At 40.4% G+C, this 27,877-nt stretch overlaps 2 protein-coding genes and 1 long non-coding RNA gene across 3 annotated transcripts in view; 1 reads left to right on the forward strand and 2 right to left on the reverse strand.

Moving 5' to 3' along the window:
* The window catches only part of LOC134673925 (uncharacterized), a 58,307-nt gene that overhangs the window by 18,385 nt on the left and 12,045 nt on the right, over window positions 1-27,877 (reverse strand). The gene's annotated exons all lie outside the window — the stretch shown is intronic.
* LOC134673909 (protein Rae1) lies at window positions 150-25,814 on the reverse strand. The gene is made up of 10 exons (XM_063531963.1): window positions 25,732-25,814; window positions 25,425-25,585; window positions 21,423-21,515; window positions 20,793-20,966; window positions 18,845-18,916; window positions 5,871-6,002; window positions 3,857-4,000; window positions 2,182-2,274; window positions 1,647-1,760; window positions 150-1,243 (listed from the first exon to the last, which is right to left on the reverse strand). Exons 2-10 carry the CDS (start codon window positions 25,569-25,571, stop codon window positions 1,160-1,162), a joined length of 1,053 nt encoding a protein of 350 aa, XP_063388033.1. The 5' UTR covers window positions 25,572-25,585; window positions 25,732-25,814; the 3' UTR covers window positions 150-1,159.
* LOC134674121 (SOSS complex subunit B homolog) lies at window positions 26,321-27,239 on the forward strand. The gene has a single exon (XM_063532175.1). It carries the CDS (start codon window positions 26,490-26,492, stop codon window positions 27,015-27,017), a length of 528 nt encoding a protein of 175 aa, XP_063388245.1. The 5' UTR covers window positions 26,321-26,489; the 3' UTR covers window positions 27,018-27,239.

A 27,877-nucleotide genomic window follows, 5' to 3' on the forward strand; every position in this document is an offset into this window, starting at 1 on the left:
AAAGTACTGTATACATACTTTTGACACTTTGCCTGTATTCATAGCTCTGTTGTTGACTGTACGTTTCATATGGATACACGTATTTTAAAAGTTTAAGCGCCAGTTGCACCATCTCACTAACCCGGGGTTAACCGGTTAAACCATTTACCCAGTGCCAAATTGTACTGGTAACCATGGTAACTCCAGGTTTAACCGGTTAACCCCGGGTTAGACGGATAGTGCAAGTGGCGCTTAGACAATTTAAAAACATCCATAGTAATATAATTCGTTTTTTTAGCACTAGTAAAAGACTACGCGACGTATCTTTTAAATTAAAAACTCTTTTTAAAAATCAGAAATTATTACTTATGAAAGCGAAGGTTCGAAATGAGTGCGCGTGCGATAGTGGAATGTTTAGGTGAGTAATTACGATTACGACCGTGACGGTTTCTTAAATCCAATTTGTTGACTCCGAAAGAAGCAAAATTACTATCCGGAATTCGGCCGGATACCGGATAGTAACCGAATGACCGGTGCATCTCTAGTTTACACACACGTTTATGACAGTGACGAAATATAGTTTGCACACAAAATTTTGATTGTTCCTCATAATGAAAATTATCAGGCATTCCATTAAATTAAGCGCCCAAATTTGAAAAAGCACACATATCAACCAAAATTGTCCTACATGCGAATAGCACGTCTCTCGAAAATCGAAGATTCGTCTTCTATAACTCTGTATCTTTAGGTATTTAAATAAAAGTAAACAAAATCTACCCTCAAATGGCTCCTTAAGCCAGTTGAGGGTAGATGAAAACATTACACGATCAAATAATGTAGGTTAAAGTCAGGTCGTTCAGATACAGATCCAGGCGGTTTTGTAATTGGTCGGTTAAAAAATAAATTTTATAACTACCCGAAAATGTACCAATTGTTTGTTTACTTTTATTTAAATACCTAAAGATACAGATTCCCTTCTTTCACTCGAACTTCGATTTTCAATGTTCCACGCGAACGTCATATGACGTCACTGACGTCCTATGACGCGACTTACGCGTTGAAAGATAGTAGCGAATCAATAGGAGGCTAAACGTCATTTATGACGCCAACGTCACATAACGTCAATGACGTCACTGACGTCACACGACGTCGCTCACGCGTTGAAAGATGGCAGCGGCAATCAATTGGTCCTAGGTTTTAGCTCCTCATAGCACGCTCGGAGGTATATGAAGTTCTTCTTAGCTGGGTTGAAATGCTCGTGGCCCTGCAACACGAGAACGGTCAAGGATATAGCTATAGGGGGCAGCACAGGAGCCGGCAAATTTTTGGCGCGAGGCGTAAATCAATCTAATAGCAGGCGTGGCTCACTCCGCGATTTCGTCGCTTTGCTACAGGTAGCTAAAAGTACATCCGTTCCACACTAATTTTGGTGGCTAGCCATAAGCCGCGCGTGGCGCTGTCGCCACCTAGCGGCCATATCTGTGCTGGTCGTAACAGACGCGTTTTGTTAGAGAGTGAGTCTTCTGTACTTAGTACTATTATTTATTCTGTGACCCAGTGTCAAATTGTACTGGTAACCATAGTAGCTCCAGGTTTAACCGGTTAACCCCGGGTTAGTGGAATGGTGCAAGCGGGCCTAAGCGTTACTATTTGAAGTATGTACATACCTTGGACCAGTCGTAGCCGACGGCGTACGCGAATATCTGTCCGTTGTGGTTGAAGGCGGCGCGCGTTAGCGGCTGCTCAAGCAGCTCTGACGACTTTAGCTTCGTGCGGGCGTCCTACAACATATATTCATATTCATTGTGGCTTTCTATCACAGAAGGGTCCTTATGCATCAAGTGCGAGAAGGTCCTTTTTATCTGAAATCGCTACATAAATTTTGATAGAAAGGTCCTCATTGCACATGAAGCATAAGGACCCTTCTCTGATGGAAAGCCACAATTATGTGCCCAGTCAGGTAACTCCTATTAGAATATCACTGATTTAGGAGAGCTTTGAGCAAACCATTTGGAGTCCAAGTTAAACATGAAAAGAAATACAGTCAAGCGCGTGACGTACCACGCATATACCTATATAAATAGTAGATTGTTAACCAAGAGATGAAAGGCACTCATTTCTGCCGAAGTAGTTTGGCGCTCGGACGCAGTGAGAGCGCCAATAGTCCGAGGCTGAAATGATGCCTTTCACCCGAGTTAATACCTTGTCCCAGAAGGAGAAGGATCCATCGGAGCCCACGGTCGCCAGGGTGCCGTGCACGGGGTGGAAGGCGATGTCGTTCACTGCGTAGATGTCCTGGGGACATGGTTCATATATGTATATTAATTTCTTTTACTATTTATCATTGACACAATTTAAATACGTTAGATTATTACGCTACATTATTTTTCGGGCCTGATTTCTTGGATAGGATGGTAGAAGAAAGTTAGGACGTTTAGGGAAAGGGTACCGACACGAGAAATAGGGCCCGAGACATAATGTACCTACTCATTACAGTACTAGTTACAAAATTTGACTGTCATACCAACTTTATTGACTGGCATTGTACTCTATAACATTAGTATTTAAGTTGTACAACGGGACTTAATCGCGTATTTAAGTTTTAAGATTTACCTCCGACGTTACCGACAACGCAGACCTCGACGCGTCGGAGGTAAATCTTAAAACTTAAATTCGCGATTAAGTCCCGTTGTACAATTGAATAATGTGTAAAAATTGTGAAAGTTTAAATCAGTGATTAGTTTTAAAGCTTTACTACTAACAGTTACATGGGTCATGCCTGAATTAAATGATTATTTAATTTAATTGCGCGTCGACTGTACAAAGACTTGTCGGCGCGCTTAATAGAGGCTTCTGGTGACGAGAGGGGTGGCCACTATTTCGCCCAGCGTATTAGCATCGCTATACAGCGGGGAAATACGGCCAGCCTTCTGGGCACCTTGCCCGTTGACGGCGATCGGCAGCAAATTTTTTATCTATAGTTTTGTAAGTTTTATTATGTTTGTTTATTTATTTCTGTTTTTATGAATAAATAATATTTATTTTCTCCAATATGCTCGGAAATGTTCACCTTACTGTAGCAAAAATAGTACGGGAAGTTCTTCGTTAATGTCAAACTCTAACTAAAAAACATCAAACTATCGCTGTCCTGTTCTAGCGGACGGGAAGTAAAAAAACACTACAGTAATAACTTATTACTGTAGTGTTTTTTACTTTTTAATAATAAAAAACGCAAACAGCCAATTATTATTGCCGCGAGCCGCTTCTACACGACCCGATCAGCTATCATTTCACGTGTATGATCGTGCGAATACTGCTTAATAAAATCAAAGATAATAATCTTTATATTTTTTTTTAATCTCATCCGTGTTCATAAAGCTTACATAGTTTGTCAAAGGACTTTCTCAGTTCAAACATAGACAAAGAGAATCATACTATCTTTGTCTTACACTAGTACTAGCACCCAAAAGAAAAGGATGGGTGTAGTTTTCCTGGTTCTTACTGACTGAAAAGTTGGTTTGACAAACTATATTGCGCAATTATATTGAATGAACGAATATTGAATGGTACTGAATGGCAGAATAAGTTTGTGCCTTTAACTTTTAAAAATTAATTAAAGAGGGAAATTGTTTTTGACATTTTGGATGTGAAGGTTTGATTTGAGTGATGCTTGATACTTAAATAATAATTATTTTAGCTTATTTCCTCGCATGTTTGGAGAAAAGCACTATATATGCCTCGGCAGGAATAGCAATTCGTGGATTCGTCTTCTTTGTCGGACTCCGCTTCGCGTCGTCCGACAAAATCGAAACTCATCCACGAATTGCCCTTTCCCGGCCTCTGCAATAATGTACTATTAATTTCATTAAATAAATACCTGATATCCACCAGTGGTCCCCGCCGACCGGTGACACTTGAACGTGAAGTTATCCTTCGGGTTGGTCGGGTTGACATACTGTATGGCCACCCTGCCCTCTACCGAACCCAGTGCGAACCCAGCCGGTTGCTTGGTCTTCTTGTCCTAAACGAAAGTAAATAAATTAAGTTTCACCATCATCATCTTAGCAATAAGACGTCCACTGCTGAACACAGGCCTCCCCCTTGGACCTCCATTCGTACCGGTTGGAAGCGACCCGCATCCAGCGTCTTCCGGCGGCCTTAACAAGGTCGTCCGTCCATCTTGTGGGTGGACGTCCTCGCTGCGCTTGCTAGTCCGTGGTCTCCACTCGAGCACTTTCCGACCCCATCGGCCATCTTCTCTGCGCGCAATGTGGCCTGCCCATTGCCACTTCAGCTTGCTAAATTAAGTTTAGTACATATAGTAAACAGTACATTACCACAACATGGAAATCCATGAAAGAGGTATATGTTCAGCAGTGGACGCAAATATGCTGAGAAAAAGAAGAAGAGTACATTACCAAGTAAGACGACGCAACGGAGCCATGCTGTTATGTCGTCGCCCAAATCTAATGTTTAATTTGTCTTTGGTTTTTATTTGTAGTATTTTTGTTGTTTTCATTTACATCATCTGTTACTATCACGGTTCATGAGATACAGCCTGATGACAGACAGACAGACGTACAGACGGACAGTGGAGTCTTAGTAATAGGGTCCCGTTTTGACCCTTTGGGTACGGAACCACAGACTAAATAATAGTACAGAAGACTCACTCTCTAACAAAACGCGTCTGTTACGATCAGGACAGACATGGCCGCTAGGTGGCGACAGCGTCACGCGCGGCTTATGGCTAGCCACCAAAATTGGTGTGGAATGGATGTACTTTTAGCTACCTGTAGCAAAGCGACGAAATCGCGGAGTGAGCCACGCCTGCCAGCAGCTAGAGTATGTACAGCGCCTGGATAAAATCTAATACCAATTCGAGCATAATATGCTTCATTGTTTACACCAATTAACTTTTTCCATTTTTCCACCTCCCTTTTTCACCCTCCTTAAAAACTATCCTATGGATTAACCTTGAAGATGGCGATGCAGCGATGCTGGTGCTTCAACGGGGACTCGACCCTCTTGAACTCGGCGGGCTTGCCCTCCAGCGTGTACAGGCAGATGCCGCGGTCCGCCGTGCCCGCCACCGCCAGCGGGTAGTCCTGCCAACAATGAGTGTTTACCTTGAAGATGGCGATGCAGCGATGCTAGTGCTTCAACGGGGACTCGACCCTCTTGAACTCGGCGGGCTTGCCCTCCAGCGTGTACAGGCAGATGCCGCGGTCCGCCGTGCCCACCACCGCCAGCGGGTAGTCCTGCCAACAATGAGTGTTTACCTTGAAGATGGCGATGCAGCGATGCTGGTGCTTGAACGGGGACTCGACCCTCTTGAACTCGGCGGGCTTGCCCTCCAGCGTGTACAGGCAGATGCCGCGGTCCGCCGTGCCCGCCACCGCCAGCGGGTAGTCCTGCCAACAATGAGTGTTTACCTTGAAGATGGCGATGCAGCGATGCTGGTGCTTGAACGGGGACTCGACCCTCTTGAACTCGGCGGGCTTGCCCTCCAGCGTGTACAGGCAGATGCCGCGGTCCGCCGTGCCCGCCACCGCCAGCGGGTAGTCCTGCCAACAATGAGTGTTTACCTTGAAGATGGCGATGCAGCGATGCTGGTGCTTCAGCGGGGACTCGACCCTCTTGAACTCGGCGGGCTTGCCCTCCAGCGTGTACAGGCAGATGCCGCGGTCCGCCGTGCCCACCACCGCCAGCGGGTAGTCCTGCCAACAAAGAGTGTTTACCTTGAAGATGGCGATGCAGCGATGCTGGTGCTTCAGCGGGGACTCGACCCTCTTGAACTCGGCGGGCTTGCCCTCCAGCGTGTACAGGCAGATGCCGCGGTCCGCCGTGCCCGCCACCGCCAGCGGGTAGTCCTGCCAACAATGAGTGTTTACCTTGAAGATGGCGATGCAGCGATGCTGGTGCTTCAGCGGGGACTCGACCCTCTTGAACTCGGCGGGCTTGCCCTCCAGCGTGTACAGGCAGATGCCGCGGTCCGCCGTGCCCACCACCGCCATCGGGTAGTCCTGGGGACAATCATACATCGGGCTTTTTGGTGTTGCTCCTCGGTCCTCGGGCCATAGAGAAAAAAAAGCGGCCAAGTGCGAGTTGGACTCGCCCATGAAGGGTTCCGTAACAGCAAGTAACATAATAAAATTGCGGTTTACGGTTTATGACGTATTAAAAAAAAACAACTTACCAAATCTTGTTCAAACCAATTTTCGGTGGAAGTTTGCATGGTAATGTACATCATATATTTTTTTTAGTTTTATCATTCTCTTAATTTAGAAGTTACAGGGGGGGACACACATTTTACCACTTTGGAAGTGTCTTTCGCGCAAACTATTCAGTTTAAAAGAAAATGATATTAGAAACCTATGATACCCCACACGTATGGGTTTGATGAAAAAAAAAATTTGAGTTTCAGTTCTATGTATGGGGAACCCTAAAATAGTACATTTCGATGCTAGTGCGGAAGGTATGTCATTACTTCACGAGTACCGAGATATCTTGCCACGAGCCGCAGGCGAGTGGCAAGACTCGGGACGAGTGAAGAATGACATTTCCGCACGTGTATCGAACGACGTTTTTTAATACAGTTGCGAAAAAATAAGAAAAACATTGTTAATCGTACACTAAACAAAAGTGGTAACAGTGACAGCTCGGTTAGACGTCGTCTTTAAGTATATTATATCTATGGGCGTTTGACAGCTATTCCGTTCCATTCAGTCAACTTATTAAGAACGGAATTTTCAATATTGAATATCAAAAATTAAACGTGTTATAATGATGAAGAGGTAAGTAATTAAATATGAAATATGTAATATTTTTCGTATTCTTACATTAACGGTAGGTTTTTATGCTGATTACGACGTTTAAAGGAAACTAATATTAACACTCATCAATAAGTAGTCGTGAATTGGAACAAGTATAAATTTAAAAAAATTGGAAAAGTAAAAAGCACTAGTTCGAGATAACCAACTTTCCGCACGCTAAACAGCTACGTAAAGTAGCACTTTTTGAGCAACTGTATTAAAAAATATTGTTTTTTTTCTATTTTTGTATGAAAATCTTAAGGTGAGGTATGCCCGGGGAAAATTTTCAGATTCTGTCAAATTACCCCATTTCACACACAAGCACGCGTCACGCACACTACTTCACTTTACCGGGACAGGTCAGTGACCCATCCTGTTTTTTTTAAGATGCAAATGAGAGTATTTTGAGTTTCGTCTTAACCACTAGCCTCCTTTGAGGAAGAGAAACTCTAAAAAAGTTCCATTGAAAGAAGGAAGACAAAACAATATATTTTATCTTGTTCTCCTTGTCTGTTCATGTCACATGTGACGTACTTAAATGTAAATTAACTAAATAATCGAATTCATTAGATACTCGAACTAAATAAACCGAATAAATACAGAAGTCGTCAAATGAAAAACGTTATTTAGGTACTACTCTAATCAATAGGGCTTTCGATAAGGCACAAATCAATTCAATGACAATTTCATTAAAATCATATGTGTATTCCGATGATGTTATTATTATATAACTTACCTTAGCTTAGCTTCAGTTTGTATATATTTAGTTATACTACCTAGCTACTAAGAAAAAATTGCATGCTTCTTCAAGTGAAATGTAGGGGAGAGCGGGGACAAAAGTAACTGCGGGTGGAAAGTAACTATTGCTCTGTAGGTTTATCTATTTTTATTTTATTTTATTTATTAGGAAAACTTACAGCTTGAGTAACAAGTTAGGTAATAACATAGAAACAGTAAGCCAATTACAAGTTTCCACAGGTAGAAACTGTATAAAGTATATAGCGTGCGAACTTACAAATTTAATAAATAATACTTACTTATAAATAGTGTAAATGTTTTTACTGTCCTTAGCTAGATACAAATACGGCGGTGGCAGAATAACAGCGTCCGTTGCTGCAAGTCTTTATGGCCGCTGTGCCCCGAAGCCTTCTGGCACAGACATAAGCTGAGCCACTTACCTTTTCAATTAGTTTGTAAGCATTATCGTGTACTTTTATTATGTACCTATGTTCAAACTTTTTGAATAAACGTCTTTTATTATTATTTATTATTATTATTACTTACTTACAATTATATTTTGCTTAACATGGAGAATAGACTTACACAGTGGACGAGAAGAACAAAAGAGAAATACTAATATATTAAAAAAAAAAAAACGACAGAAGTAGGTACATAAGTGATTAACAGTGGGAGAAGTCTTGGCTCATTAGTTTGCGTATAGAACTAAAGCTGTCACAGAACAGATCGATGAAATCATGATGTTTGCAAAGCTGATTGAAAGACCTAGAAGCTCTTAGAAGAAAGGAGTTTTTCCTGTATTTACTACGAACAAAGGGAATATGGAACGTTTTTTTGGTACGACAAGGTATGCGTGAGGGGACTGAGAGCATCAATTTCGCTAATAGATCAGGACAGTCTACATAGTTCTGAGCAATTTTCATAATGTAAATTACGTCAGATATATTACGCCGGATATAGAGAGGTAGAAGATGAAGTTTGGTACAATGCTGATTATAACTTTGTTTTGGAATTTTGAATTTAAATCTCAGAAAACGAATAAACTTTTTTTGGATTCTTTCAATTTTTGAAGTATAGATGTCATAACAGGGGTTCCAAACCTGAGAGGCATATTCTAGATGGCTTCTTACAAATGCACAGTAGACAATTTTAATTGATTTTAATCTTTTGAGGTTCTTGCACGATCTTAAGATAAAACCAAGTGCCTTAAATGCTTTATTCACTATTGAATCAACGTGCCGATCAAAGATCAACTTATTGTCCATTACGACACCCAAGTCTCTTATTTCACTACACTTGGAAATAACCTCATTTTTTAACATATAGTTAGAATTGAAAACATTACGCTTCCGAGTAAAGGAGATGGTGAAACATTTGGACACATTTATATCTAGTTTATTGATAGCGCAATAATTATCTAGTCTACAAAGATCTTCTTGAAGGTAAGTAGCGTCAAGGGTGTTATTGACTACTCGGAAGACTTTCATGTCATCCGCAAATAAAAGAATATTTGAGTGTTTAAAGCATTGGGAAATATCATGTATAAAGATGGTGAATAATAATGGTCCAAGAAGAGATCCCTGGGGCACTCCTGAAGGGATTTCCACCCACGATGATGAGAATCCGTTCAAGACAACCGCTTGAGATCTGTTCAATACATAAGAGGAGAACCATCGAAAGAGGTCACCTCTTATACCTACTGATAAAAGTTTTTGTAATAGCAAATTATGGTCGATGCGATCGAACGCCTTACTGTAATCTGTGTACACAGCATCGACTTGGTCTCCACTATCCAGGCTGTTTGACAGGTAATCATTAAATAATATAAGGTTGGAATCAGTAGATCTTTGTTTAAGAAAACCGTGTTGAAAGGGACAGAATACATGTTTAAGAGAGGCATACACCTGGTTATAAACCACGCGCTCAAGTAATTTGGCTACAAGACACAACTTGGATATCGGTCGATAATTCGCAACATTACTCCTATTCCCTTTTTTGTGAATAGGTGTAACGAAAGCAGACTTCCATAAGCGCGGCATGACTCCCTCTGACAGTGATCTATTAAAAAGTATAGCTAGCGGATACGAGATGCTTTCAGAGCAATTTACAAGGAAAACAGCTGGAAGATGATCAGGCCCGGCGGATTTGCTAAGGTCTAGACTTTTAAGAAGTTTCATAACATGGTCAGGCTGGACTTCGATGGACGCAATATCAGCAATAACAGAAGTTGCTGGCTCATCAAGCGGGTAAGACTGAGAACCAGGTGAAGCATTATTGGTTAAGAAAGTAGAGTGAAAATAGTCGCTGAATAAGTTGCTAATGCCTTCACCAGTGTCCGAGGTAGAGCCAGAGTAAGACATCGAGGCAGGAAAAGAGGATCCCTTGTTATTATTTTTCAAAAAAGACCAGAAATAACGCGGATTGGTTTTTAGCGAGTCTTCAACTTGATTTATGTATTTGGAATAGCACTCTTGTTCGAGTAGCTTGACCCTATCTCTAAGTAATTCAAAAGTATACTTGTCTGAGAGGTTATTGTAGGTCTTAAACTTTATCTAATAGACAAAATACCACTCCGCTGCTATTAAGTGATAGACAGTGGTGCCCCCTTCACTCAGTCAGCGCATTCAGTCGAAACGGTCGCCACGTGCTATTAGGTTGTGTGAGAGGACGCAACGTGATTTTTCGAATCTAAAGTACGTTTTTTGACTTTTAGTTATTTGATGTTTATGTTGTATTAAAATTCATACATTTTCTGAATATTTGCATATCCCCTAGAGTGGCATTGTTTGGCTCCCAGTCTCTATGGTGGCGGGGAGCCGGGAGACGGACAGTCATAACAAGCCGTTGAATGGCGGCGCCTCAGATTTAACGGTGGCTTGAGGTTGAGTGGCGCGGCCAATTTAGAAAAATATACGTCTAGTGGCGTGGCCTCCATGGGTGGTCATCGCGAATTTGGCGTGTGTTAGAAATATGACCATTTCTTTAAAAATATGTATGAATGATATTAATTATGTATCATTGAATTCAGCATAAAATGGCTTATTTGATTGTATACCAATGAATTTCATTATATTTATGTGAATTATGCTGGACTTGATCAAATCTCATAATACCAATTTTTTTTTCATGTATAAAAATACGTATAATTAGGAAATAAAACAATTGATTGTAGAAAAAGCAGCCTTTATGACAAAACATTACATTTAACACGATTCACACAGTTTATTTCACTTTTTATCACTGCGTATTCCATTTGTATACCTTTGTAAGGACAATGTTTTTAGCAAATAAATTTCTGGTTTCTAAATGTTCGCGGCTCGAGAGTCGGGTTCCGTAACTCAAAAAGAAAAAACGGAACCCTTATAGGATCACTCGTGCGTCTGTCTATCCGTTTGTCACAGCCAATTTGCTCCAAAACTACTGGACCAATTAAGTTGAAATTTGGTATACATATGGAAGTCTGCTACCCAAAGACGGACATGTAATATAAACAAATGAATTTTAAGTATAGGCGGCTATTTTAAGGGGAATATGAGTAAATTAGAAAACCAAGTTTTGCAAACCATATCGTGTTACATAATAAAAGGGCTTATTTTGAGGATCTATATATTTTTTTTATAATTTTATATGAAACAGTTTAAAAGTTATTTAAGAAAATAGGCAAAAAATGACCGTCCCCCCCTCCCTCTTATCTCCGATAAAATTGGGTCTAAAATTTTGAAAAAAAATACACAACCTTCTACCTCTAGATGACAGGAAAACCTATAAGAAATCTAGAGTCCAGCGTGAGTCGGACTTAAGAAAAAAAACGCGGTTGGGCTGTTTTAGGGACACAGCCGCAATTGTTTACGTGAAACTGAAACGTGGTGCGGACAGCTAGTGCGAAGGTCGATGGCCAAGCTCTGCGTTGGGCCGAAGGCCTGAAGCATCCGAGAGAGCCCATACAACCATTTCCAGTCGCCGTTACGACGCGGTGTAGACACATCTTGTGTCGACACCGTCTGTTTCGGTCACAATTCCAGTCGCAGAGTCGTCGCCGTGTCGACACAGTTACCAGAAATGGGGAAGGGTCGACACATGACACAAAGTGACATAAAGTGTGGTCGCCGTGTGCACACATTGTTTCGAGTTTGCGACTACTTTATGCCAATATCATTCGTTCATTCGTTCATTTTGTTCCTGTCAAATGGAAACTGTCAGATGGAAAAATTGTTAAATAAAAATAAGTGACATTAATACGCCATCTCTAAAACGGATTACAAGACGTAATTATATATTGTTTGCATTTATATTACAATAGGACTAAAATTATAATGGGGAATTAAACTGCTCGAGTGATTTGATAAACTAAGTGTAATATAATCAACGCGCCACCACATTGTTTTAGTTTAGCCGGAAATGAAATTGTTTACTTCTCAGTGCCTGTGTTCATAACCATATTATTTGATGCATTTTTAGTACTTCGATGCGTATACTATACTTAAATAACAGAAATAACGCTTTACATACTACGAAACTTGTTAATTATGATGTATAAATATGGTTTAAGGCTGAGAAATATTGCAGTCACAAAGTAGTCGCAAATGTTTCGACTTTGTGTCGACTCTGTGTAGACACATGACACGCGCTGTCAAAAGTAATAACAAAGTTACTGGATTTGCAAAATGGCTCCTTGTGTTCATTTGTTTTCAGATATTCTCAAAGTGTAAAAATGCCGTGGTCAGAGATGGGACTTAATAGATTAACTGTTTATTCGACTAATTAATGGAATAAAAAAAGTTCATCCTCAAATTTTAATCGCAATTAGTTTAGTCGACCTATAGATAGAAATTGAATTAATCTGAATATTAATCGAATAAATCTCGGTTGGAAGTTGACAGGGGGCCATTTTTGTACGTAAAAATAATAGAATAATAGAAATGTCTTGCATGCAGATGGTAGCCAAACACTTTGTCATAAAAGTCGAGATGGGTGTCGTTTTATACGTTTTAGGGGGCCCCAATTTTGAAAATGATCACCATTTTGGAATCCAAAATGGCGGCCATGCACTATGTCATAAGAGTCGTCATGGATGTCGTTTTATAGGTTTTAGGGGGCTCTGATTTCGAAAATGATGACCATTTTGGAATCCAAAATGGCGGCCATGCAATATGTCATAAAAGTCGTCATGGCTGTCGTTTTATAGGTTTTAGGGAGCGCAGATTTCGAAAATAATAACTATTTTGGAATCCAATATGGCGGCCATGCACTATGTTAAAAGTCGACATGGATGTCGTTGTATTGGTCATGGTCATCATTTTCGAAATCTGCTCTTCCTAACACCTATAAATCAACATCTATGACGGCTTATATGAAAAAGTGCACGGCAGACATCTTGGAATCCAAAATGGTCATCATTTTCGAATTCTGCACTCCCTAAAACCTATAAAACGATATCCATGACGACTTTTATGACAAAGTGCACGGCACACATCTTGGATTCCAAACTGGTCATCATTTTCGAAATCGGCACTTCCTAAAACCTGTAAGATTATATTCATGACGACTTTTATGACAAAATACGTAGCCGCCATCTTGGATTATAAAATGATCATCGTTTTCGAATTCTGCACTCCCTAAAACCTATAAATCGACATCCGTGACGACGCAAGTTATCTTTATTTTCAGATCTAACAAATTGCTACAGAATACAAAGGACAAAAAAAGAAGCGAGGAGGTAATGAAACAAGCAAAAATACAGATGATTCCTCGACGCAATTGGATGCTTCTTAAATTGTGTCCAGATTTTTTTGTCATAAAAGTTTTTATTTTTCACATATTACTCTCACAAGTTCCGTGATATTTCGACCTTGTAATTTTTTAAGTAAATGTTTTTGTTTATCTATGAGAATCTCACTAGAATAATATAATCAAGGTATGTTTATATTTGATGATTGAAATAGTAACGCGAAAAAAAAAATATATTTGTGTCTTATATTCCTGCCGAAGACTTTTATTTTTCCTTTTCCTTATACACAAGTTTGGCCAAGTAATAAGAATTTAGGGCTCTCAATTTTATTTTGACTTCTACAACAGTAAAGCTACGAGGCCATGTTTGGTATCGTTTTCGTATAAATTCGCAGTACCAAATTTAGTTATGGTATCACATTGACACCATTCCAAAGTAAAAACATATAAACTTATTAAAATACTTTCTTTTAAACTCCTCTTCACGCTTAAACTGCTTAAATTAAGTACACATATATTTTGAGTCCCGAGACAGGACATAATAAGTTATCTCAAAAATCATCCTTTAAAGGTGTGAAATGAGGTGTAGGGGGGAATTCAGAATTGACTTCTTGAAGTTAATACTGTTTAAGTTTAGGTTTGAAGTCATGTTTTTTTATCATTTTTAACTAAATCAAAGATGTAGCCCATCCCAAATTTCATATAAATCGGTTCAGCGGTTATTGATTTCCCGTACAAATTTCCACGCCACTTTTCACACCTTCAAAAGATGATTTTGGTTATAAGATCTATCCTATGTCCTGTTCCGGGACGCAAACTATTTCTATACCAAATTTCAACGAAATCGGTTCAGCGGTTAAGCGTCAAAAGGAGTTTTAAAAAAACCGGCCAAGTGCGAGTCGGACCCGCGTGTTAAGGGTTCCGTACATTAAGTCCGACTCGCGCTTGACTGCACATTTCTAATAGGTTTTCCTGTCATCTATAGGTAAAGAACTATTTTGTGTATTCAGACGGACAGACATACAGACGCACGAGTGATCCTATAAGTTTTTTGCTTTTGAGGTACGGAACCCTAAAAAGATTTTTTTTAATTTTGTGGAATGGTGTCAATGTGATACCTTAAATGGATTCAGCAACCCAGATTTATACAAAAACGATACCATACACGGCCTAGCACCTTCACTGATGTAGATATATGAAGATAAAATTGAGAGCCCTAAATAAACTTTCAAGAGCGGATATCTCAAAAACTATTCAACATATCGAAAAAATTGACTGAATAAACTTGTAACAAAACTTAAACTTGTGGAAATTAACTTTCATTTTGTATAAATGGCCATGTCGCTAAGATGCATAGTTTCCGAGATATAATCGATAAACTGGAAAATGGGACCTTCAAACAAAGCCCCCTCTCTTCCTCCCGCTCAAGGGCTACGGCCGGGGACTTTTGATATGTTCACCTCCTAACTTGCCCAAACCAAGTTACAGAGTCAAAAATTGTGTTCCGAGCATTTCCCTCTACAACTTTTTGGAGCATTCGTTGGCTGACCTAAGTAGCTTATTGCATTTCTTTAAAAACTTTTCTGTAAAAGGTTGACGGGTGTTGGGTGTTTATATGGTTTTGGTCAATTATTATCATTTGCATCGCCCATGATGACTTACTAGAATTACTTACGAGCACACGAGACACTAATAGTAGTTTGTCAAACCTTGGTTTTCAAGAGGTATTTTATATTGACATTTGCTGTCACAAATTTGCTGTCAGATTTAGTCGCAAACCGCACGCAAAGTGCACACAAATGTGTCGACACCTTGTTATGGAAAAGTGTACACACGGCGACGACACTTTGTTTCGAAACAATTCTAGACATATTGTGTGGACTCTGTTACGACACATCTGACATTTAGTTACCACTTTGTTGATTCTGCGACTGGAATGGTTATATGGGAGGTGCACCTCCACGCAAGGTCGAAGCATGAGCTTTAGGAGGTTAGTGCTCAAACAGAACAAATAATTGGTTTAAGTACGAGTAGCTAAGTGAGAAGGCTGAACTGCCGTATATCGCGACCATCGAATTTCGCAAATTGCGGGGATTTTTCTTTTACACCAATGAAACCGTAGGTAATTAGAGTGACAGAGAGAAATGCCAGCAATTTGCGAACTTCGATTGCCGCGGTTATAGCCCTGTTATCTTGAATTAACAGAGATACGCCTAACAATGAAAAAAAATGTAGGCACTATGCTTAACATAATACTTGAACAAAAAAAAAATGGGTAACTAACTATCCTAAGATAGCCAGCCGTGTGTGGACGAATTGAATAAATAGTTGAATGTACTTAAGAACTTCGCTTTGCTCGCTCGTTCAAAAATGTGTGCAGTACTGAACCCTTGGGACGCGAGTTCGACTCACACTTGACCGGTTTTTATTTTGATTTGATATGTCATATTATATTAAATTACAGCCCACTGTGTCTTGTTACTTTTGACCCACAACGTGTTACTTTCTGCACGCCAACGGGGTCATTAGTAACAAAAGACGATTTTTTTAAAACAAAATACACAATTATAATGTTAGTCAAGACGTTAATGTACAGAACATGCACTGACGTTATATACGAGTATGACTACATTAAACTCATCAAAATAATAATGGTTAACCAGAAACTAAGGTCAAAGTACATAGTGTTACGTTTCTCCCCGCTCTACCCTACGCATCCAAAATTACTGTCCACCTATGTTCATCACTATATTTTTTGCAAATAAATATATCGTTATCTTTATCAATAAATAAAGTCCTGGCAGGGTGGAAATTTCATTTTGGCGGATTCTTTCTCTCTGCATCTGACTGTACCTACAGCTATTACGGCATTTTTTTGGTAAACTTACGGTTATATGTTCAGACTCTGAATCTCTATAGTTAATATTTAAGATATATGGACATATCGGTATCGGCATATTTAAGATATATGGTCCTTGAACTACGTCCAAAGAGAGGTATGGGAATGGGAACTGAGAATGACATCTCGCTTTGTGTGGTAGGGCACAGCACAGCGGATGTCATTCCAGATCTAGAGCAGAGCTCAACCTTACAGAAATCTGCAGCCAAATAACACTAGCACTAGACCCTACTCATAGTGTCCTTCCTGCCGGTGAGTATGTTTGCCAGTTATCAACGAGGGGTGCGGAGTGTTAGACTCGGCAACGCGCATGGAGTTGCAGGCATCCAAAGGCTACGAAGATTGCTTATCATCAGACGGGCCGTATGCTTGTTTGTCATCGACGAGGTATAAAATTAAATATGCACAGAATATCATTGAACGAAAAACTTTGTTTTATTTTATAGTAAATTAGTATAACACTCGATACACAGGCAATCACAAACCAGGCACCGCAGTGGTTTTGGGCTGTAAGCCTCGTAGGCCAGTATGTATAATGTATATCTCGGCCTCACAAGCCGCAAAAACTCGCTGAGGCTAGACCATAGCCGTTTATTTATTCTTGATTTCATGGAGGTTTGCAGAACAGCACGTAACCGCATTATACATCTATCTTAGACGGACCTCACAGCAAAAAAATAGGTGTACCACTGCACGATTTTCAAGTAGTACACGAAATATTTACATAATGTTCCGTATTAATAGGTAATATTTGAAGATCAAAAGTTCTCTAACATAAATACAAGATCACAACATTGTCATCACAGTTCATTGACGTTGACGTACAAAAGTACGTCAAATAGGTATGCAATATTAATACCAGCATAATGAAAATTAATTCCAATCAATAAGTATGAGTCTTCAAACTTTTTTCATTCTAAGCCGGGTTTCAAGGAGCAAATTACTTAAATGATATTGGAATCGTATTGTTTTAAGATAGTTTACTGCGTTTTTCAACCATTATGCCCCAACAAATCAAATCTAAGATGAGACTCGAGCTCCATGTGATGATAATTATTTACCCTGTTTTTTTAAATACTATTTGTCTACTGGTATACTTTTTCGTATATGTATATGACTTAATGTCGAAATAAATGCGAAAACCAACTGTCATTTTAATTAAATTCGCGATACGTGTGCTTTGATCCGAGCCCAGCGGGCATCTGATCAAAGAAGTTGCGTGCACGGAACCGCTGATATCATATTTTCGAACTTATTTAGTGAATGTGAAATTAAAAAAAAAAGTAATCCTGGTAGTCGTTCAAGCATACAATTGCGCGTACATAGAAGCAGTTTTCATATTTCTATCTTTTGTGCACAAATTGTTACGAATCTTTAAAGTCCGTTTTAGACCTATGTTCGTGATCGTTTTCTATCGAGCAAAAGTCAAAAACTTAGGATTCTAATCCCTCCACTCACTAGAAAAAGCCCTCAAGTTTGCTAATTGAATGTATGGCAGCCGTATTGTGATCCAAAAAAGAGCTACGGCTTTTAAAAAACTCCGTTTTCTGAACTCACTGCACCTTAATGCGGTTCACACAAGTTTCAACAGTATAGAGCTTATAGTTTCGGAAAAAAGTGGCTGTGCCATACGGACGGACAGACAGACAGACATGACGAATCTATAAGGGTTCCGTTTTTTGCCATTTGGCTACGGAACCCTAAAAAATACATAAGAGTGCTCACTCCATACATCAGTTTTAGTACAGTCAACGGTAAAAATTGGGTGTAGACAACTTACTCAAAAATATGTTCCATAGTTCTTAATTCACTGACATAAGAGTTATGGGACATATTTTTGAAATGATTTGTACACCCATATTTTTACCGTTGACTGTACCACAAGGACTATTATTTTCGTTGTCGACATCTATGTAGCATCGAATAGCGGAATTATCAGTACTGCTACTTGACAATAGATGTTCCGACGAGCGAAAAGTCTAATGCTCAACAATTTTCAGCAAATATTAAAACAAGATTAACCGGAACTCTATTTTCAACTTCTGCTTTTAATATCAGTTGTAAATTGTTGTTCAATACAATTTTCGTGAGTCACCACACTAGAGAACTCTAGTATCAAGTAGCGGTACTGATAATTCCGCTACTCGATGCTAGATGTTTACTGCGAAAATAATAGTCGTTATGGTACCAAAGCTGTTGTATGGAGTGAGCACTCTATTCTTACTATATTTCTCTATGCTCAGGCGTAACACCCTTCTGAAGAGAGTACCTACTCTCTGTTACCCTCTCTACATTCCACAGGGTTAATCTGTTAGTAATAACAAATTGTTTGTTAAATGTGCTAAAATCAGCCGAAGACGAAAGGCAGAGAAAATATTCCCATTCCTGTTGACAGCGTTTATGCACCCCAAATGTCCTCCTTTATCAAACATATGGCAGAGAATATATCTCAACGGTGGAGCCGCTTACTAAGCACCATACTGGGCTGGCTGAGATGCAGGATCAGTATCGCCGTTATACGCGCCACCTGCATGTGCATCCGAGGCACACGCCACCGGTTTAAGTCCACTGCCAGGTGGCTTGGGTTCGACGACGGTGCCGCCCTTCCACACATCGATTGAAACCCCTTCTCTACTCTATATTTTTCAAAGTATATTTATTTAATTATTAATAAAGTTGTATGACTCACCACATCGGCACAGTAACACCTTTCGGATAGATTCATACTCATGATTGGTTGAGAGCTGCGCGTGTCCCAAAACTGGAATAGAAAACAGGCAAATTATTGTACTTAAATATGAATGATATTAAGAATAATGTCACGATTGATTCCAATGATTAAATGTACGAAAATGATACATATTTGGGGACTTTGTACAACCTCCATGCATGTTCTAACAAGTTAGTGACGTCATTTCTTGTAATACCAAAAAAAACTTAGGTTGTCATTAAAAAATGGCAGTAAATAAGTAAAAGTAACTACCCTTAGAAATCGTTTTAGTATTGTAGGAAAATAACTTCTATCTTTGATGTGAAGCAACGAAACGTTAAATTCTTAGGTCCAAAACCAAACCAACAGCATAGGGTGGTATTCCATCTGTCCAATGCGTAATCGCGTCTCACAATTTTGCTCAATGAGAGAGTGAAACGCAAAGACATTGGACAGGTGGAATACAGTCAGCAGCAGAAGTTGCTAAGCGGACGGGGTGTTCAAAATTACCTTAACGCGCTCTTATTCTCTTAACAATAAAATCCCGTCAGGATCATTATGAGCACCTCGCCCGCTTAGCAAATATTGCTGCTGATTGTACCACCGCCACCCTAACCAACTATAAGCCAAAAGCTCCTAACAGTTTCAACTATGGTCGAAAATTAAATCAAGTATCTTCGTTCAGGTGTGAATGGTTGTGAGCCTTAGCTGAATGTAGTAATTCCAAGGCAAAATATTGCTATAAATGGAAGAAATTATGTTAATAAAGGTTTTTAACTTGTGGACCATTTGTTGTAACCTGCAATAATATCTTACACAATGTAGGCCGCAAATATATCTGACACGATCTTATTTGTAGAGCGATAAGAGCGTGTCACATATTTTTGCGGCCTTCGAAAAGTAATATTATTGCAAGTGACTGTACAGTCGCCATCAGATATATCGGAGCAGCCAAGGCGCTCACAAATATCTGAACACGCCTCTATTGTCAAAGCGTTAGGGTGCGTGTTCAGATTTTGTGAACACCTTGGCCGCTCCGATATATCTGATGGCGACTGTACTATTGGATTATAGCCAGGTGGTTTTAAGGGCGTCCCCACATCTGGCGTCTTTCGAGCGTCGGCGTCTGTCGGCGTCGGTCCAGCGCTATGGAAAGTGACGTCGCTGCGCAGTTGCGTCGACGCTGCGTCGACGTTGCGACGACGTCGGCCATAGAATTGTAGACGCCGACGCTCGAAAGACGCCAGATGTGGGGGGGCCCTAAGATCCTAGAAAACCACCTTTGACTATAATTCGTTATTTTTAGCATTATAAAAAAGGTAAGTAAACAATCTTGACGTGTCTTTTTGTTGAGAAACACTTTTGGAAAATAAGTCACGGCAAATATGTAACAATTATGAATCATATACGATTGTTTACATATTTTTGCTTTCATAAGTAATAGTTACTGATTTTTTTTAAAGCGTTTTTCAATTATAAGACACGTCAAGATCGCATAGTCATTTTCTAATGCAAAAAAAACGAACGACGAAAAACGAACTATGATCCGAGAACTTCTTCTTCCTCGCGTTATCCCGGCATTTCGGCACGGCTCATGAGAGCCTGGGGTCCGCTTGACAACTAATCCCATGATTTGACGTAGGCACTAGTTTTTACGAAAGCGACTGCCATCTGACCTTCCAACCCAGAGGGTAAACTAGGCCTTATTGGGATTAGTCCGGTTTCCTCACGATGTTTTCCTTCACCGAAAAGCGACTGGTAAATATCAAATGATATTCCGTACATAAGTTCCGAAAAACTCATTGGTCGTACCAAACCGTCGGGGTTTGAACCCGCGACCTCCAGATTGCAAGTCGCACGATCTCACCGCTAGGCCACCAACTATGATCCGAGAACGTTAGTGAAAAATCTTATGTAGTGAGCTTACCTTCAATGTTTTATCCCAGGAGGCGGTCATGAGACAGGTGTAGTTTGGGGCCTTGACCCAGTGGCAGGTCTTCACCGGCGCGTCGTGGGCTGCTACCTGAATGGTCTGGTTGGCCGCTAGATCCCAGCATTTAACACTTTTGTCCGTTGAGGCCATGAACACTTTAGATCCATCCTGCAAAAAACAGCAAAATATTTTATCCTAGAATTTGGTTGTTTTTGGGGTTTCGTACCTAAAGGGTAAAAACGAGACCCTATTACTAAGACTCAACTGTTCGTCTGTCAGTCACCACTCACCAGGCTGTATCTCAGGAACCGTGATGGATAGACAGTTAACATTTTCACAGATGACGTATTTCTGTTGCCGCTATAACAAATACTAAAAAGTACGGAACCGTCCGTCTGTCTGTCACTACTCACCAGGCTGTGTATCTCAGGAACCGTGATGGCTAGACAGTTGAAATTTTCACAGATGGGGCTCTCGTACAACAAACGTGATTATATGCGTAAAATTACGGAACCCTTCGTGCGCGAGTCTAACGCGCACTTGGCCGGTTTTTGTTAACCCGATCACTCGCGCCTTGCACCCGCGCCAGCTAAAGTATGCCCTGAGAATCAGTGTCTTACTTACATCATGCCAGGCTACATCCAGAATGGGCCCGTCCATGCCTTGTGCAGCTTTGGGCACTGTTTTCCCAGACGCCTCCACTTCCCAACATCTCACCTGAGGGATAACAAGATGTTATTACTATTAAACTATTTCTGGAAGTAAAGAGTAAGACAAATCTTAAATTGAACATGTTTCGACTAAAGTTTGCAAGATCTGTGGCGCAGCTAGGCATGGGTTATGTAACCCTTCGCCTACGGCCTAGCATTTAAGGGGGCCCTGCAGGAGCCATATTTTTATTGCCTTGGGCAGTGGCATAGCGTGATCTAGCGGTGGGCGAAATCGTATCTGCGAGGTCCTTTTCTTTCAGTGCCCAAAAGGGCCTCGCGCGAGGCCCCCCTTGGGCCGCGAGGCCGTGGGGACTGCCTACTTCGCCCCCGCCTAGCTACGCCACTGGCCTTGGGAATACACATTCAAAGAAAAGGACCGCTACACCACTGTCAGTAAGATTCAGATACAGATATAAACAATGCCATAACAGTTGAAGATTGCATAGGGTTGAACGCTACTCTATATTTTTAGATTTGACCATAAACGCATGGGCAGAGTGGCATTCATATTAAGATTACTTTTGGCATTGAAAAAATTTTAAAACATTACAACAATGTGAAGTGCAGTTTTACAGCATAAAAAAGTTTCTAATAATGCCATTGAGAATCATATATATTCATGAAATATTAACTGATTTAGTAGGGTTGCAGGGAAAAGGTGCATTAAAACGGAATAATATTTCAAAAGCCGGGTCCTCACAGAGCGAGCATACGCGCGAGGCAATTTCGGGCCGCATCGGCCGAGGCACGTCTACACTGGCCGTTTTGTGCTCGAGGAAATTGCCTCGCGCGTATCCTCACTCTGTGTGGACCCGGCTAATAGCTACAAGCCTAACCAACATTATAGAGATGGGTAACTCAGGAGTGATAGATAAAAAAGATATATATCTTTCTCGTTTCATGAATCACTCTTCTTGTCTTTACGAATCCGAATGTATCAGTATATCCGTACCGCTCACTCCCTCAGCAACGATTTCTTCTTCTTCTTCTTCTTCCTCAGCGAGTATGCGCCCACTGTTGGGCATACGCCTCTCCAAATCTCCTCCAAGCAGCCCTATTTGCTGCTTCTCTCCTCCAGAGCGGGCCTGCAATCTTCTTAATGTCGTCCTCCCATCTTGTTGGAGGTCTGTGATCTGGTCTTTTTGAACGAGGCCTCCACGCTAGGACACGCTTGCTCCATCTCATATCATCTCTGCGACATATGTGCCCGGCCCAGGCCCATTTAAGAGTAGCAATCCGTCGGCCGATGTCTACTACTTTGGTCCGTCGCCGGATCTCCTCGTTTCTAATTCTGTCGCAGAGAGATATACCGAGCATACTGCGTTCCATCGCTCTTTGTGCAACTTTGAGCCTCTTCATTCCGCACATCGTTAGTGTCCACGTCTCGCAAGCGTAGGTCATAGCGGGCAGTACGCACTGGTCAAACACCTTGGTCTTCAGTGATTGTGGTATTTTGGCTTGGAACACATTCTTTAGTTTACCAAAGGCAGCCCAGCCCATCTGTATCCTCCGACTGATCTCCGCCATCATGGAGTCCGCCCCAAGCCTTATTTGCTGTCCGAGATAATTGTATTCTGTCACTTGTTCTAAAGGTTGGGTATCCAATGATATGGGGCTTTGGGATAAGTCTACTGTTGCCATAACTTTTGTTTTGTCCATATTCATTTTCAACCCAACACTTAGCGACGCGGCATACAGTTCCTCCAGCATATGTTGTAGGTCGTGTGCATTTTCGGACATGATGACGATGTCATCGGCATAGCGGAGATGATTGAGGCGTACGCCGTCGACATTTATACCTCTATCATCCCAATTGAGGGTTTTAAAAATGTCTTCCAAAGCACTTGTAAATAGCTTTGGCGAGATTACGTCTCCTTGACGCACTCCTCTCCTAATTGGGATAGGATCTGTGTTCTCCTTGAGCTGGACTGTCATTGTAGCTGTTTTGTAGAGGTTTCTAAGGATCGCTATATATCTTTCATCGATGTGGCTTCGCCTGAGGGATTGTGTGACAGCCCAATGTTCTACTGAGTCGAACGCTTTTTCATAATCTACATAGGCCAGAAACAGGGGTCTATTATATTCTCTTGTTTTTTGTATGACTTGCCGTAATGTAAAAATATGATCAGTCGTCCCGAATCCCTTCCTAAATCCTGCCTGTTCCGGTGGCTGTTGTTCGTCTAGGCGCTGAGTTAGTCTGGTTGTTAAGGCCCTAGAAAACGTCTTGTAGACCTGACTTAGCAGGGAAATAGGTCGGTAGTTCTTCAACAGGTTTACGTTACCTTTTTTATGGAACAGTACAACTATGCTTTTGGTCCAGTCTTTCGGTATCTCTCCTGTAAATAGAACATCATTGAACAAAAAGCGTAGTTCCCTAGCAATAGCACTTCCACCTGCCTTCAGCAACTCAATAGAGATGTCATCCTCTCCCGGCGATTTGTACTTTTTCATTTGCCTGAGCGCCTGCTTCACTTCGTAAGTACTAAATTCAGGTAGATCTTCCGTATAGTGTCGCCCTAAAGGGGCACGTTTCCCATCTGAGTCTTCGTGAGTTGGTTCAGATACTGTAGATGCGTACAGATGTGTATAGTACTCTTCGGTGAGTCTCTTAATTTCTTGGGGATTATGAGTAACTTTGCCCTTTGCATCCATCAAGGTGTTTATCCCGTTTCTCCCTTTCGTCCTTTGCCATATTTTGAAACCCTTATTGCTCTCTATTACTTCCTGAATTTGCTGCGTGTTTCTGCGGCGGATATCCCGTTTAAGGGTTTTATTAATCTTTTTGTTAAGCTGCCGGTGGGCATTGCTATTGAAGTCTTCGTTAGCCAAACATCTGCGTTCCCTCATCATAGCTTCAACCTCTGCAGAAACACGAATCCTAGTCTTTGCCGTTCTTGTAAAGTGCCTGCTAGCCGAAGCTTTCACGGTGTTGATAAAACGGGAGTATTTTGTCTCCAGATCGGATTCAAAGTGGTCGATTGCCGACCGTTTTAACGATTCTCTCAAAGTTTTTTCAAAGCCATCGTCGATACCCTCCGGTATGTCGAGGCTGCGTAGTGATTTCTTTACAAGTTTAGCTCTCTCCAGTTTCGTGTTCAGAGTGATTTTCGCGCGTAGTAGCCTGTGGTCACTGCCTGTTTGGAACGTTTTTATCACCGTGACATCTGTAACTATATGTTTTTTATTCGCGATGATGAAGTCTATTTCGTTCTTCGTTCTGCCATCTGGGCTCGCCCAGGTCCACTTTCGTTGTGGTTTCTTCTTGAAGAAAGAATTCATCGCATACAGATTATTAGCTTCTAAGTAGTTAATTAGCCTTTGTCCACGGTCGTTCCTACCACTACAACCAAAGGGTCCTATACAGGTCTCGTGTCCGCTGTTTGTGCCACGATTTACTAAAGCGAAAGCGATGTCTCGGTCGCGCGTCGACCGAAGTAACACGAACCAGCGACAGCGGTCGTTCAGGTGGATTCGAACGCGTCATTCGCTATTCCGCGGGAACGAAAAGTAGATAGTATAGTATTTCTCGCTTGCGCAGGATGCAATGCAAATTGCAATGATGAGTTATTAATTCGGTTAATGAGTTGAATTGCATTGCATTTAATAAAATGTACACACAAAGCAATAAGGTATTTTATTAGGCAAATATATTCTTCAATTTAATTAATTTATTTCGATGTGTGAATGTACCAATCTATATCCATCATGATACAAAATGAAAATGTCGCAATTCTGTCTCTCTCTCATTCATAAGATGACGCAAAGTCAATAAGTGTCGATACAGTTACGAGCGGGACAACTGATACACACGGATATAAAGATATAAAAGAGTGATACATATCCCAGTGGTAAAAAGATATATATCAATCTTTTCCCTCTACTGACACATTTTGCCCATCTCTACAACATTACGTACCCGACAGTCCCATGAGCCGGCTATCAGGAATGTTTGCGGCACGGAAGGCGGGGAAAACTCCAGCGCCGATACGGTGTCGTCGGGCGGCGATGCGACCTCCAGATCCTTGTTGGGGTTGCCCCCGGCTGCAGTCATTTGGTTGAACATCTTACTGCACTAAACTGAAGGATAGAAATCGAAGATTTAAGAACGAAGGCGCAGTACTTTCGCAGACGATGATTAACATGTAGTTGTAGTGCATTCAACAGATTATGCACAAATTCGTATTAAATATTTTTTTTAAAGAAAAAGAACAGGATTTAAATACCTGTAAAGCGATTTCTCCAATGTTTTGTTTAAATAACAGTCACAAACCGTTTTTTAGAGGTTATGTTATTATCCTATCCACTTGACTTTTTTAATGTGTCAAGACTACATTTAGTTAGGTTTTGGAAATATCGTTAAAGAGCCTTATGAAGTATAGTATATTTTTATTTATAATATAATATTATAAAATAGAAAATATCATACAAAATATCAATATTTTTACAATTTATATATCAAAAATGTATATTTTGCATTGTACATCTTTTATTTAATCGCGTTAAAAAATATTGCTCAAACATACTTACGAAAGAATCTCCACACAAGTCTATGCTCCACACACTGTGAATATTATTGTGCAATATATTTTATATATTTAAGCCATTCATCTTAGGGTAACTCATTCATTACAGCAAAATGTGAGACGCAATAAAATTAGACAAAGATATTGGATAGGTGGAATACCACCCTTACCTTTATTGGTTTCAGTAATTCATATGCAAAATATGCCAAATATTGATAGCCTGATGGGTATTTAAAGAGAAAATGACATTTGTAATTTGTCATAACTCACGTATCTGTCATAATCATAAATTAAATCAAACGCTCTTGTGACTTTCTGTTATTGTTATTTTTGATGCAAATCCTGTTTTTACAAAAATTATCCTCTTAATAGTAATATTTGCAGCCGCACGTCCATATTTGACAATATTTATCGCTAACGTCAACTGCGAACGCTAGAACGGTAACTTAGCTTTCGCAATGGGTAGCACGGACTATGTGGCAATAAAAGACCTAAAACCAGGCATGAAGAACATCAACGCAGTCTTCATAGTGCTGGAAGTGGGTGGACCGACGTTAACCAAAGAAGCCAGAGAGGTCAGGACGCTAAGGGTAGCGGACGCAGGCGCCGCAGTTAACCTCTCCGTATGGGACGAACCGGGCGCCCTACTTATGCCTGGAGACATCGTGCGGCTCACGAGAGGCTACGCGGCCTTGTGGAGAGGCGCTTTGACTCTGTACGCTGGTAAATCAGGAGATATACAGAAAGTAGGCGAGTTCTGTATGTTGTTTAATGAACAAGTGAACATGAGTGAGCCACAGCCTACCCCGCCCCCTCCCCCCATGTCAACTACCCCTCCGGCAGCCGCTCCGGCCCAGCGCGCCACCCCGCCAGCCGTCAACAACAACAGCAACAACAGCAAACCGTTTCAATCGGACAACAAAATGGGAGGACACAAAACTTATGTCAGAGGACGGGGACATCAGAGAAACAACAACCGGAGGTAGCGCTTCAGTGATATTCAGGACTTTATTCGTAAAAATATTTTGCAATTGTGTGTATATGTTAGTTGGTAGTTAGAACAAAAATTATTGGTTTTAATACTAAGTTAACTCTACTCATAGTAACATAAGGGAAATATGTATAGTTGCTCATACCACCACTTGCTACTTTTAAACAAAATGTAAAATAATTGCACTGTAAATAACTGTATTTTTTTGTTATTTGATAAATATTTAATTCCCGACTGTATATATTTTTCCTCAAAACAATCTCAATGAACCCAAATTCAATGTGGACTGTCAGTTCCATAGGTTAACTTTTCACTGCATCATCACATTCATCACATCTGCTCCGTATTGATAATAAACATAAACATAACATGGTTACATTCATATAAAACAAAGAAACAATAGTGATAGTTTACATGTGCCTGAACTAGGATTCCCTGTGTTTCAAGCGTGAAATATGGCAAACATTGTTCAAGCAAATTAATTTTCACTTACAAAAAACACATTATAATTTAGCAACTTAATACTATATTACATTTACTGTAATATGTAAAGAAATGGCTTTGCCTACAAAGCCAGATTTCTGTACATGAAAACAAACTACATAAAAAAACTATTATAGGAATTGCCTTTGAGGATTGGCCTTTTTTGACGAAATACAAATACTTTATGTTAATCAAAGATGTTTAGACAAACAACATTTGACATAATCATGTTAGTAGGAAGAACAAGCTACATTTCAAGTTCCTTATTTCATTTTAGGATGTAACATTTTATTATATTATACATAAGGTTTAAGGAATGCAAATCGGTTATTTTTTGTATGGAAATAACCGCGGTTTCGGTTAAAAACCGAT

The sequence above is a fragment of the Cydia fagiglandana genome, chromosome 19 (genome assembly GCF_963556715.1).
Source record: "Cydia fagiglandana chromosome 19, ilCydFagi1.1, whole genome shotgun sequence".
Classification (NCBI taxonomy): Eukaryota; Metazoa; Arthropoda; class Insecta; order Lepidoptera; family Tortricidae; genus Cydia; species Cydia fagiglandana.